At 41.9% G+C, this 13,825-nt stretch overlaps 1 protein-coding gene across 8 annotated transcripts in view; it reads right to left on the reverse strand.

Moving 5' to 3' along the window:
* The window catches only part of ARIH2 (ariadne RBR E3 ubiquitin protein ligase 2), a 64,466-nt gene that overhangs the window by 47,228 nt on the left and 3,413 nt on the right, over positions 1-13,825 (reverse strand). For 2 of the 8 annotated variants that reach the window (XM_054550815.2, XM_024245065.3), the window contains exons 2-3: positions 13,578-13,641; positions 9,029-9,380 (exon numbers count right to left, since the gene is read on the reverse strand). The exons of 1 other annotated variant lie outside the window; for it this stretch is intronic. In XM_054550815.2, the coding sequence (XP_054406790.1) occupies positions 9,029-9,283 (255 nt within the window). In that variant the 5' untranslated portion in view covers positions 9,284-9,380; positions 13,578-13,641. Of the gene's footprint in view, positions 1-9,028; positions 9,381-13,577; positions 13,642-13,825 lie in introns of those variants that run through there. 5 more of the 8 variants (XM_063722517.1, XM_054550816.2, XM_063722522.1 and 2 more) reach the window with 5 other exon arrangements.

Here is a 13,825-nt window from a genome sequence, read left to right on the forward strand (position 1 = left end):
TGCCCAGGCTGGAGTGCAGTGGTGCCATCTTGGCTCACCGCAAGCTCCACCTCCCGAGTTCACGCCATTCTCCTGCCTCAGCCTCCCGAGTAGCTGGGACTACAGGCGCCTGCCACCATGCCCTGTACTTTTTTGTACTTTTAGTACAGATTTTTTGTACTTTTAGTACAAAAGTCTTGCTCTGTTGCCGAGGCTGGAGTGCAGTGGTGCAATCTCGGCTCACTGCAACCTCCGCTTCCCAGGTTCAAGCAATTCTCGTGCCTCAGCCTCCCAAGTAGCTGGAACTACAGGCATGCACCACCATGCCCAGCTAATTTTTGTATTTTTAGTAGAGACGGGGTTTCACCATGTTAGCTAGCTGGTCTTGAACTCCTGACCTCAGGTGATCCGCCTGCCTTGGCCTCCCAAAGTACTGGGAATACAGGCATGAGCCACCGTGCCCGGTGGAAATCATTCACGTTTATAAAGATTTAAACTTTATAAAAGTTTAAAGTTTAGATAGAAAAGGAACTTCATGTTTGACAGTTCATGTCAGTTTAACAAATAAAGTTAGAGGGCAGATACATTTCAGGAGGAGCAAAATGCAACTCATTCTGCACCTTTTCAAATCTTTCCTATAATTCTTCCCTCTTTGGGGAAGACAAATCTAATCCTTGAAATTTCTCCTTTGCAGCAAGGGCAAAGAAAAAAAAAAGATAATTAGATTGGAGCAAGGCAAAATTAAAGTACGGAGGTGTCTCAATAACAAGAACACCCAAAACAAGTAAACACTAAATAGTGCTATTAACATAGGCATAAGACCAAACATTGCAGTCAACCACAAATACAGGTACAGACAAGCTATTATTTCCCTGTATCTTTTTCCCGGCTCCAATTCAAAGTTCATTTTGTGTTATTTTTACTTTTCTTTTGGTGGGCCCCAGGAGAAGGGAACCAGAGGCTCTAGGGGAAGGTAAAATAATCCAAAGTATATGACCCAATATCATACGCACACTCAGAGGCACCAGTCAGCAATATATTGCCCAGAACCATCCTCAATGTGTAGGCTCCTACCCTATGATTCAAGACACACAACCCTAAGAATGTGTTTTAAGGAACCAAGACAAATAACACTCCCATCCCTCCACTTTTGGCCCGCTTCTACCATGACCAAGCAAAATCGGTTTGAACATTCATGTTCCAGGCACTTTATCTGCATTATCATCACATTTAATGTTGTGAAGGAGGTGTTATCATTATTTTACAGATGAGGAAACTCAAGCATAGAGATGCTGACGGACTTATCTGAGGTCATATTATATTAAATGGAAAAAATGGGACTGGAACCCAATCATCTGACCACTAGCCCAGACTCTGGACAAGCCCCAACAGACATAAAAGTCATATCCATAAAGACATTCACAACAATGTAACCAGTCCCCCAACAACTGTAATACATAGGTACTCACTTAAATGCCCAATGGAGAAAGCTTAAGCAAATTATGGTTCAAAAACAAGATGGCATGCTACACAGCCATTTAAAGTATTTATGAGGACAAAGTAAAAACGGGGAAATGTTTGAAATATACATGAAAAAAGCAGAATGCATAAAATACATATATCTACTGATTATTATAATGCAATGTCTACCAGGGCAGAGATTTTTGTCTGTTTTGTTCACAGTTATTTTTCCTGTTATGTGCCTGGCACAGGTACATAACAGGAGGCGTAGTAGGTTCTCAATAAATATCCAATATTGGTTGAATGAAATACTGAACAATAATGCTATGTATGAATATGGACAAGAGCTGAAGGATGATAAGCAAGGAAGAAAACTTATTTTAGGTTAATGAAAACATGAATGATATTATTTTCTTAAATACTGTAGTAATATCTTGACAAAAAATTTATAAACTCAAGATTAAAATATAAATGTCAAAAAAAATAACAAACACAAATACCGTATCACCCCTTGATTACACATGACTTCCATGGTTCCTGAGGTAGACAGAAAGCACAACAAAAAGACTAGAATGAAAGCTGGCCTTGAATCTGATGAAGGGCTTCTTTTCTGGAAGGTGATGAGCATGTTTTGTATGGTATCAGGTACACAGCGATGACAATAACCTTTCTAAGCTGGCAAGACAAGGACAACTTTGCACCATTTGTATTTAGGCCATTTTCAATGTCACTCTGGACATTTCTCATCGCCTTTTAAAAATGAATTTACACATCAGTAAACACACCTCAGACTTCCAGACTACAACCCTGTGAAATATGTTAACAAACCTATTAACGGCCAGCTATTTGAAACGCAGGAATTTAACCTAAGTTCTACTTAGATAGAGGCATGGAAAGACAGCTCACATCAGATCACAAAAATAGAAATCAGAGGGCTGCTCAGCACACAAACACTCAGTGTAACCAGGCCCAGCTTGAAGATACTTTCCCATGAGTAGTAGCAACAGTAATAACAACAACAAAAAAAAACCAGTATTGGTCAATTAATGACTGTAAGTAAATAAAAATAGAATGATCTTAAAATTCAGCTATATCACAATAAAAGAAAATCGATTTAATAATTAAAGTTTTCACCAGATACTTGTTATCTTTTAACTCGGCATTATATAAGTATTTAGTACCAATTAAGAAAATGGCTAAAATAATGTATTTTGTTGTTATGAACACCAATTGATCATGTTATAAGTGAAAAAGGCAAAAAAGCCAGGTTGTTTTGAACACAGGACTATAAAGACTTCGGCACTTAAGAGTCAGAAGCCCTGACAACTCATTACTATTCATCCACAAACGGGAAAAATTATCCACAGCAGAATCTTAGAGAGATTTTCCAGCCACATTTTGCTAAAGAGCAAATACTAGATTTTTAAAAAAATTCACAAAAGAGTATGGCAGAATAGAGTGTTCTAGGAAATATTTTCATAGCTTTACTGCAGTTAATAGAGCAATTCATAAAGCAAGAAGAAATGTAGTAAAAACACTTGTAATAATTGGCATATTTCTCCAATCCTATCTGGGGAACAGGCTCAAAAAGTGAGCAATAGGGACAGGCGCAGTGGCTCACACCTGTAATCCCAGCACGTTGGGAGGCCGAGGCGAGCGGATCATGAGGTCAGGAGATCGAGACCATCCTGGCAAACAAGGTGAAAGCCCGTCTCTACTAAAAACACAAAAAAATTTAACCAGGCGTGGTGGCGGGCACCTGTAGTCCCAGCTACTTGGGAGGCTGAGGCAGGAGAATGGCGTGAACCCGGTAGGCGGAGCTTACAGTGAACGGAGATCACGCCATTGCACTCCAGCCTGGGCGACAGAGTGAGAGTCTGTCTCAATAAACAAAAAAAAAGTGAGCAATATACTTCACTATGCCACACATATGCTGAATAAGTTTTAAAAATCTATTTAAATACCTATTTAAAATCCTAGGCTGGGTGTGGTGGCTCACGCCTGTAACCCCAGCACTTTGGGAGGCTGAAGTGGGTGGATCGTCTGAACTCTGGAGTTTGAGACCAGCCTGGGTAACGTGGCGAAACCTTGTCTCTACGAAACACACACAAACACACACACACACACAAATTAGCCGGGCATGTGGTGCACACCTGCGGTCCCAGCTATTTGGAAGGCTGAAGCAGGAGGATTGTTTGAGCCTGGGAGTTGGAGGCTGCAGTTAGCCAACATCGTGCCACTGCACTCCAACCTGAGTGCCAGAGTGAGGCGCTGTCTCAAAAACAAAAAAACAAAACAAAAAATCCTATTAAAAACCTATTGCTATAGTTTACAAAACCTATTCCTTTCCTCCAACAGTAAAGATGCTTGAGGCTACAATCATAATATTCCTTTCTACCTATACATCTTTGACTCTCATTCCAGCCCAGAAGATAACCCTCCCACTCCCATGCCCATTGCCCTATGGAGCCAGGACTTCTATAACCTGCATTGCCCTTCTACACCACCTTCAAGGTCCTCTGGCCTCAACACAAAGCTCAGGTAGCTCACTACACCTCCTGGACTAGATCTAGCTCAAAGTGGCCTATTTCTTTCCCCTCCTGAAGCAATGGGGTGGGTCCCCAAACAACATTCACTTCTCCTGCCCATGCCCCTAACATGATGCTAAGATGAGGGCACAAGGAGAAAGAGACTCTTGACCCATCACAAACCAAAGCCAGCTCCACAGTCATGATCCTGCCTGCGCTTTGTCTGGGGCTCTGGCTGAGCCTCTTCCTGAGCAGCTTGTCAGCAAATATCTCAAGAGTTCCATGGAATGGTAATTAAAAGGACTCACTGAATAACTGAAAAAAATTATTGGCTAACTACTGCACATTTTGTAATAAAAATGCTTATGGTTACAAGAAGGACCTCTTTCATCTATAAAGACAATAAAATGATCTTTGTATAAGTCTCATATAAAAATATACCGTAGAAAAAGGTAACTTTGTTTTCTTTAAAGACTCATACATGATCACTAAAAATACTTATTCCCCAGAGATCCCCTCCTCCTACAACACAACACCTCACTTGGCAATCATTTCATCTCATTTGACTATTCCATTTGTGATTTGTGTAGGATAGTTCATTCTCAAATAATGCTTCTGTTTTGCCACTATTTGAATACCAGCAGCTTCCCCACCTCAGTAACAGATAAGCATTTTCTCTGTTCTCTATCTTGAGCCCTTGATCTGATTTTCTGGGCACCTTCCTCTCTCAATAATGACTTTACTCATAGACTGGTCCCAGAACATACACAGGAAGTTACTCTCTGACACCAGGGCCCTCATTAAACTAAAAGCCCAGTGTCCCAGACAATTGTGATTTTTCTTTCTTTTTTAGACAGTCTTGCTCTGTCACCCAGACTGGAGTGCAGTGGCACGATCTCGGCTCACTGCAAGCTCCGCCTCCTGGGTTCACACCATTCTCCTGCCTCAGCCTCCTGAGTAGCTGGGACTACAGGTGCCCGCCACCATGCCCGGCTAATTTTTTGTATTTTTAGTAGAGACAGGGTTTTCACTGTGTTAGCCAGGGCTCTCCTGACCTCGTGATCCACCCACCTCAGCCTCCCAAAGTACTGGGATTACAGGCGTGAGCCACCGCACCCAGCTGAAAATTGTGATTTTTCTACTTAAGACACTTTACCCAGCTAACTCAGGAGGCTTAGGCAGGAGGATCACTTGAGGCCAGGAGTTTGAGATCAGCCTGGGCAACATAGTGAGATTCTGTATCTTAAAAAAAAAATTTTTTTTTGCAGCTTTTTGAGTCCACTTAAAAATTTTTTCTCTTTTTTTTTTTGAGACAGAGTCTCACTCTCTTGCCCAGGCTGGAGTGCAGTGGTGCAATCTCATCTCACTGCAACCTCTGCCCGCGGGTTCACACCATTCTCCTGCCTCAGCCTCCTGAGTAGCTGGGACCACAGGCACATGTCACCACACTCGGCTAATTTTTTGTTTGTATTTTTAGTAGAGACGGGCTTTCACTGTGTTAGCCAGGATGATCTTGATTTCCTGACCTCGTGATTCCCCCGCCTCGGCCTCCCCAAGTGCTGGGATTACAGGCGTGAGCCACTGCGCCTGGCCAAAATAAATTTTTGTTTAATTAGTTGCACGCACCTATAGCCCCAGCTACTTGGGAGGCTGAGATGGGAGGATAGCTTGAACCCAGGAGTTTGAGGCTGCAGTGAGCTATGATCATGCTACTGCACTCCAGTTGTGAGATGGGGCAAGAGCTCATCTCTAAAAATTTTTTTTTTTAATAATAATTTTTTAAAAGAGACTTCAAATCCCAAATGGCAGTAAAAGGCGTAACTTTATGCTATACTATAAATAATTCACATGGCAACTGCCTGGACACAACAAAATGAGTACACAGACATGAGAATCGAGTGAAAAATTTAAGCTACTCCTCAAACTTGGATAGTTTTTACTCATAGACTAGAATTCGTAAGACTATAATTTTCAATTACATACATGCAACATTTTCTACAAGCCACAGAACCTAAATTACGTTAAAAAATTAAATATTTCAATATGCCACAGAATTGTGCAATCAGCACTACGACCAATGGGATATCAGTAGTGATCTGGGTGACTATCACCATCAATCACACTTTCAGAGACATGTGCGACAAGAGAACCAGAGTAGCCAGAACACCATTGGGTAAACTAAGCACTTAAATTATTCCCTCTCATCCTCAAAAAATATTAATTACAAAAATAAAAACAGGCCAGGAGTGGTGGCTCATGCTTGTAAAGGAATTTGGGAGGCTGAGGTGGGAAGATGGCTTGAGGCCAGGAGTTTAAGACCTAGGCAACATAGCAAGACCCCATCTCTACCAAAAAAAAAAAATTTTTGTTGTTTTGTTTTGAGATAAGGTCTTGCTCTGTAGCCCAGGCTGGAGTATAGTGGGGGCAATCTCAGCTCACTGCAACCTCTGCTCCCAGGCCCAAGTGATCCTCCCACCTCAGTCTCCTGAGTAGCTGGGTCTATAGGCACATGCTAGCACGCTCAGCTAATTTTTGTATTTAAAATATAATTTTAAAAATATAAGTAAATAAAAACAATGTTAGCTTGTATCTGGCCTCAAAGAAAAAAAATTGTATATGATTCCTTCTCCTTTACTCTTAACCAAGCTGCTTTTCTGTCCAGTCTCTTTGGTCAAGTTTCTGAACCACTTAAAACACCAGAGTCCCTTTATGTACAGTCAAGCCAACCAAAGAGCCACAACCTTTTTTTGCCCAGCCCCAGAAAGTAAATGGTGTTAACATATTTCTCAGTGAAGCACAGAAGGGAAAAAATTAACTCTGTCTTCTATCAACATCTAAATTTTTGTGGATTATTTTTCTCTTTGCTCCATTTTCTCTTTAACCCTTTCATACTGTTTCAACTCTCTTCCTTCTCTTATTTATTCCCTCATCTCTGTGACAAGTTCTTTTTGCTCTTACTCTTCTCAGTTTTAAAGGCCAGAACAATGCCCTTTCATTTCATTTCCAATAGGAAAGAAAATGTATCAGGGACTAGGAAATCTAGCTCACACCAACAGCAGCAGCTGCTACTATCACCAACAATCAACAAAATCCACAAGTATCCAAGCAATTATTCAATACCTACTATAGATGAAATAGTGTGACAAGAATGATGGAGGAGATAAGGTACAAGACAGTTATTGCTCTCCAAGAACTGACAATCTAGTTGGAGAGATCACGCCAAAATGTGTGAACAGGTAAAACATAAAGCAGTCAGAAGACTGCAGTACATAACCTAAAAAAATAAACGAGCTGTATTGTTTGGACACAGACCAAAAGAAGGCATGGCCACTGTGCTCTAGGGGCTCTCAAGGAAACTCACTCAGAGAAAGCATGAGCTAGACTCTGAGGACCCCTAAGGGCAGTAAGAGATGAGGTGGTGAAGGGAAAGCTTTCCAGGAAGCTGACCATGTATAAGAAGGAAAAATGTAAAACAGTAAATTTTATGTTACATATATTTTACCACAATTAAAAAAAAAAAAGGAAGGAAGGAAGGAAGGATGGACAGACGGACAGGTGCTTGGGCCCCTCAGCTGTCTCTAGCAGGGCAGAAAAATCCAGCACAGAGGCTTGACGATCTGAGAATTCCTGTGTATAGACAGGAACATCCTCATGAACTTGGTCAACTGACACTGTCCAGAGCTTGGTTACACACTACATAATTCCAAATATTATTTTTTGTAACCTAACATTATGAACATATCCTTTTCTTATTTTAAATACCAACATTGTATATAACCTGACAGTATGACTAAAGCAAAAGAAAACTATTGATCAACAAGGGAGAGGTGTGCATGGTGAGGAAGAAAAACCCGATTATTGTTTTCTACCAGGGAAATGCCCTCTGGAGGCAGGGGTCCAGCAGCTTTGTTATAGCCATAGTGCAGAAATCCCAAACCCAGAGGATCTATAGGTCCCTATTCTTCAGAGTTTTCTGCTCAGCACAAGAGAGGAAGTCTACAATCACTTATAGAAATTAGTCACAGAAAAAAAAAACAAAAAACTTAGCTTTCAGCTTCCAGCCAGTTGCTAATAAAGACCTGAGTATCTAAATTCAAGGTATTAGCCTTTGCCAACCATCTGGGGGAAAAAAAATCCCTAAACTAGTAGATAAAGCAAATTTTATAGAAATCATACAAGGCACACCTTAGTTATTTCTGTTTAAGTACCAATAAAATTTATTTGGTTGACATCATGCCAAGGTGCCCTTTTGACCTCCAATTTAATCAGAAACAAAATCCAAGTAACAATTCATGAAAAAAGATTAGTGAAAACATTAAAGTAAGAGAAATATTTCCAATTTCCCATAATGGCCAGTGTTAGAGAAGGAAGCATGCTTGTTGGGAAACTGTCAAAATGATCATAAAAAATGTAAATAGTGAGGATAATAACTGGCCTAAGGTGCAAGACATCCAAAGGTATGTTTTAGCTTATGTGTTAAAAAATAAAATGCTTGCTGGAATAATCAACTTTGTTCATTCTCTACAATTTCCATACTAACACCCCCTAAATCAATGAAATACAAGCTATAAGAAAGAATTATTATTAAAATCAGTACATGAAACAAATGAGCTCATTAGCCCAAAGGCAATGACTATTCAGGGCAAACCAGAGGGATCTGTATACTCTCAAGACATTTATCAGTCACGCACAGTCGTACAGAAGATGGTGATCCTGATGCTTATTGTATCAACCTCATAAAATTCTGAAAACTCACTTCCTGAAACGTGCAAAGTTGTGCAATTCTGCTACTACACATTTCTGGTATGGTACATCTTTCTTGAATCTGTCCCACCCCTACTTTCTAATTCTTACTAATTTGGGAATCTGAGGACCTTAGACATGCATATATTAGAAAACAAAGTAAATGTAACAAAATGTCCAAATGATGTTGACATACACTTAAATTTGGTTTCAAGCTACAAGGCCATTCAATTAGTCTGGAGGAGACATTAATTAACAACAGCTCATCCTTAGATTTAACTGGGGGGGATTACACTGGAGTTTACAACACTGCTCACCTTTAGGACAGAAGCTAAGCTGGTCATGTGCTCATTGAGGGCACCCTCAGATTCCTTGTAGGTCAAGCAAGTGAACTGGTACTCCTCGGGATCAAAGGCATCAGCCCCCTGCTGCTCCACATCGCTGGCTACTCCCACGTAATAGTCCTCTATGTCCCCAGGGTCTTCATCTTCTTCTTCTTCCTCTTCCTCACAATTTGGGTCATAGTCCTCTTCATTGCTGTCAGACCCCTGGCTATTCATGTCCACTGACATCTTAGCATCCAGCCAAGTTGCAGATCAGGAAAGCAGTTGCTTTTTACCCCTCCCCCCAAAACTACCGCTTTCTCAAATGCATTAGTATTTTTGTCTTCTAAGGGAGAAAAAAAAAAAAAAAAAATAAGTGTTACTTTTTCCCCATGACAAGTTGCAACAGAAACCATTCAAGAATCAAAATGGGACAGTCCTGGCCCTAATCTCACTACAGCCTATTCCAACTCTGGTATCACATGGGGAATCTCACCATCATCCCCCTGGCCCAGGCTTATAAAAGGGAAATCCTTCCCTGGAGAGACAGAAGCAGCTGATAAATGGTAACTTCACATGAAAGGCTTGGCATGACAGGGCAAGGCCATCTGCTCCATGTCAGAAAGTCAAATTCCAATGAACTTGTTATTCTTGCCAAAGTCCTTAAGGGAGAAGCACATCCTCACAGCTGGCCACCCAGAGGGGAGGCAACATAAAGGTTTAACTACCAAAGTTTAAAATTTTGCTTATCATGATGCCCCGTTAGTATGGATACAGACAGTACATAAATAGGAACACTTCCTGCTACAATATGTAGAAAAAGAAAACCACTGTTTCACAGACATTACTCTTAGGTGTCTGAAAAATAGGTGCATAGTTGGTAAAGAAAAAAAAAATAACACACATAGGTCTTCAACATCCTCCTCTAGTCTGCAAAGTTGACTGATTTTTCAGGTTTAAAGAGTTCTACTGGACGGGTGTGGTGGCTCATGCCTGTAATCCTAGAACTTTGAGAGGCTGACATGGGTGGATCACCTGAGGTCAGGAGTTTGAGACCAGCCTGGCTAACATGGTGAAACCCTGTCTCTACTAAAAATACAAAAAAATTAAGCGGGCGTGGTGACAGGCACCTGTAATCCCAGGTACTCGGGAGGCTAAGCCAGGAGAAACGCTTGAACCCAGGAGGCGGAGGTTATAGTGAGCTGAGATTGCGCCACTGCACTCCAGCCTGGGCAATAAAAGCGAAACTCCGTCACACACACACGTACACACACACACACACAAGGGAAACTCCGTCTCAAAAAAGAAAAGCCCGCAGATCGCAAAATGTTACTCAATTACATATAAACGAAAAGAGAATACTAGTTGAGAAAGCGAAACAGTCACAAACCCTAACTTCAACTCACAGAAGATTGTGGCAAACACCCATTAACTTTTCTACACAACTACCATTTCAACTGATGAGCTGAAAGGAACAATATCAACTAGTGATTTAAATCTAAAACTAGGCCAGGTGCGGTGGCTCACGCCTGTAATCCCAGCACTTTGGGAAGCCGAGGCGGGCGGATCACGAGGTCAGGAGATCAAGACCATCCTGGCCAACGTGGTGAAACCCCATCTCTACTAAAAATACAAAAATTAGCTATACGTGGTGGTGCGTGCGTGTAATCCCCAGCTACTCAGGAGGCTGAGGCAGGAGAATCACTTGAACCAGGGAGTCGGAGGTTGCAGTGAGCCGAGATCCCGCCACTGTACTGCAGTCTGGCAATAGAGTGAGACTCCATCTCAAAAAAAAAAAAAAAAAATCTAAAACTAATAGAACCTTAAAGTGTAAGAGCATTTGGATTTAACAGTACGTAAACAATTTATACAAACAAATGTTGATTAAATACAAAAGCAAATATAAAGTCTACTTGAAGTAGGTAATCTGTCTGAAAAAAACAACCAACCATAATCTAAAACAAAGACTGAGGGCCAGGTGTGGTGGCTCACAACTATAATCCCAGAACTTTGGAAGGCTGAGATGAGAGGATCGCTTGAGGCCAGGAGGTCAACGCCCACCTGAACAACCTAGTGAGACCATGTCTCTACAACACATTCAAAAAAAAAAAATAATCAGCTGGGCGCAGTGGCTCATGCCTGTAATCCCAGCACTTTGGGAGGCCGAGGCAGGCGGATCACGAGGTCGGGAGATCGAGACCATCCTAGCTAACACGGTGAAACCCCATCTCTACTAAAAATACAAAAAATTAGCCAGGAGTGGTGGCGGGCGCCTGTAGTCCCAGCTACTCAGGAGGCTGAGGCAGGAGAACGGCGTGAACCCGGGAGGCGGAGCTTGCATTGAGCCGAGATCGCACCACTGCACTCCAGGCTGGATGACAGAGCGAGACTCCATCTCAAAAAAAAGAAAAAAAATCCTGGCACTTTGGGAGACCCAGGTGGCCAGATCACCTGAGGCCAGGAGATTGAGACCAGCCTAGCCAACATGGCAAAATCCCATCTCTACTAAAAATACAAAAATTAGGCTGGGCACAGTGGCTCACACCTGTAATCCCAGCACTTTGGGAGGCCGAAGCAGGCAGATCACGAGGTCAGGAGATCGAGACCATCCTGGCTAACACGTGAAACCCCATCTCTACTAACAATACAAAAATTAGCTGGGCGTGGTGGCATGCACCTGTAATCCCAGCTACTCAGGAGGCTGAGGCAGGAGAACTGCTTAATCTCGGGAGACGGAGGTTGCAGTGAGCAGAGATTGCACCACTGCACTCCAGCCTGGGCAACAGAGCGAGACTCAATCAGAAAAAATAAAAAAATTAAAAAAATAAATAAATTAGCTTGGCAGGGTGGTGCACACTTGCAATCCCAGCTACTTGGGAGGTTGAGGTAGGAGAATCACTTGAACCAGGGAGGAGGTTGCAGTGAGCCAAGATCATGCCACTGCACTCCAACCTGGGCAAAAGTGAGACACTGTCACAAAAAAATAAAAATAAACAAATAAATAAAATAAGACAGGCATAGTGGTCATGCGACTGTAGTCCTGGCTACATGGAAGAACTGCTTGGGCCTGGAAGGTCAAGGCTGCAGTGAGATCGTGCCACTGCACTCCAGCCTAGGCAACAGAGAGATTCTGTCTCCAAAAATAATAATAATAATAATAATAATGATGATGATTCAGGTAAATGATCTTCTATTAAAAAAAAAAAAAAGGCCCACGTACAGTGGCTCACATCTGTATCAGTGGCTCACGCCTGTATCATAATCCCCACACTTTGGGAGGCTGAGGCTGGAGGATCATTCAAAACCGAGTTCCGAACCAGCCTGGGCAACATGGCGACACCCATGTCTACCAAAAGGAAAAATAATTTGTAACCAATCTAAAAGACTATGCAGTCCTGAGATGTAGTATCACTCTGTCACCCAGTCTGGGATATAAAAACATGATCATGGCCCACTGCAGCTTTCAACTCCTGGGCTCAACAGATCCTCCTGCCTCAGCCTCCTGAGTAGCTGGGACTACAGGCATATGCCACTCCCATACCTAATTTTATTTTTTGTATAAACAGGGTTTTACTGTGTTGCTCAGGCTGGTTTCAAACTCCTGGCCTCAAGCGATCCTCCTGCCTTGGCCTTACAAAACGCTGGGATTACAGGCAAGAGCCACTGCGCCCAGCCTAGAGTCACATTTTTATATAATAAAAATATCGGCGAGGCGCGGTGGCTCACACCTGTAATCCTAGCACTTTGGGAGTCCGAGGCAGGTGGATCACCTAAGGTTGGGGGTTCAAGGCCAGCCTGACCAACATGGAGAAACCCCGTCTCTACTAAAAACACAAAATTAGCTGGGCGTGGTGGCACATGCCTGTAATCCCAGCTACTCGGGAGGCTGAGGCAGGAGAATTGCTTGAACCCCGGAGGTGAAGGCTGCAGTGAGCCAAGATCGCATCATTGCACTCCAGCCTGGGCAACAAGAGGGAAACTCCATCTTTAAAAAAAACAAAACAAACAAAAAAAAACCACTCACTATATCTAAGTTGATATGTTAACTATAAATGCTCCCATTTCTAAAAATTAAAAAAAAAACCCTATTAATTATGGGGCAAGAAAAATAATGTTTGCAGTCTGATCTTTTTTTTTTTTTTTTTTTTGAGACAGAGTCTCACTCTGTCACCCCGGCTGGAGTACAGTGGCATGATCTCAGCTCACTGCAACCTCTGCCTTCCGGGTTCAAGCAATTCTCCTGCCTCAGTCTCTGAGTAGCTGGGATTACAAGCACATGCCACAATGCCCAGCTAATATTTTTGTATTTTTAGTAGAGATGAGGTTTCACCACGTTGGTCAGGCTGGTCTTGAACTCCTGACCTCGTGATCCGCCCGCCTCAGCCTCCCAAAGTGCTGGGATTACAGGTGCGAGCCACCCTGCCCGGCCAGCAGTTTGACTTTTAACAAACTCTTCTGTATGGTAGAGCCACATAATCACAACTAAACTTAACGATGGTGTTTTTTCTTTAGGAGAAAAAGTTAATCTTTAAATTAAAGATACCTGTAATTCTTGGAGATCTCTCAGGCAGATGTCACCCAAGTATTCTATGTAATATGATTTCCATCTAAAATGAAAAGAATTATATTTATATTTTTAAAGCTGGTATACTGCTTTTGCAAGTTTTTTTTTTTTTTTAAAGCAAAGGTATTTTAAAGGACAAGTAACAAGGGACAGAGTAACTATTAAATTAATTATCTTCTTTTAAAGTGCCAACAAAAATCCATGTCATAATTATACTGACAAGAGTT

Source organism: Pongo abelii, chromosome 2, assembly GCF_028885655.2.
Source record: "Pongo abelii isolate AG06213 chromosome 2, NHGRI_mPonAbe1-v2.0_pri, whole genome shotgun sequence".
Taxonomy (NCBI): Eukaryota; Metazoa; Chordata; class Mammalia; order Primates; family Hominidae; genus Pongo; species Pongo abelii.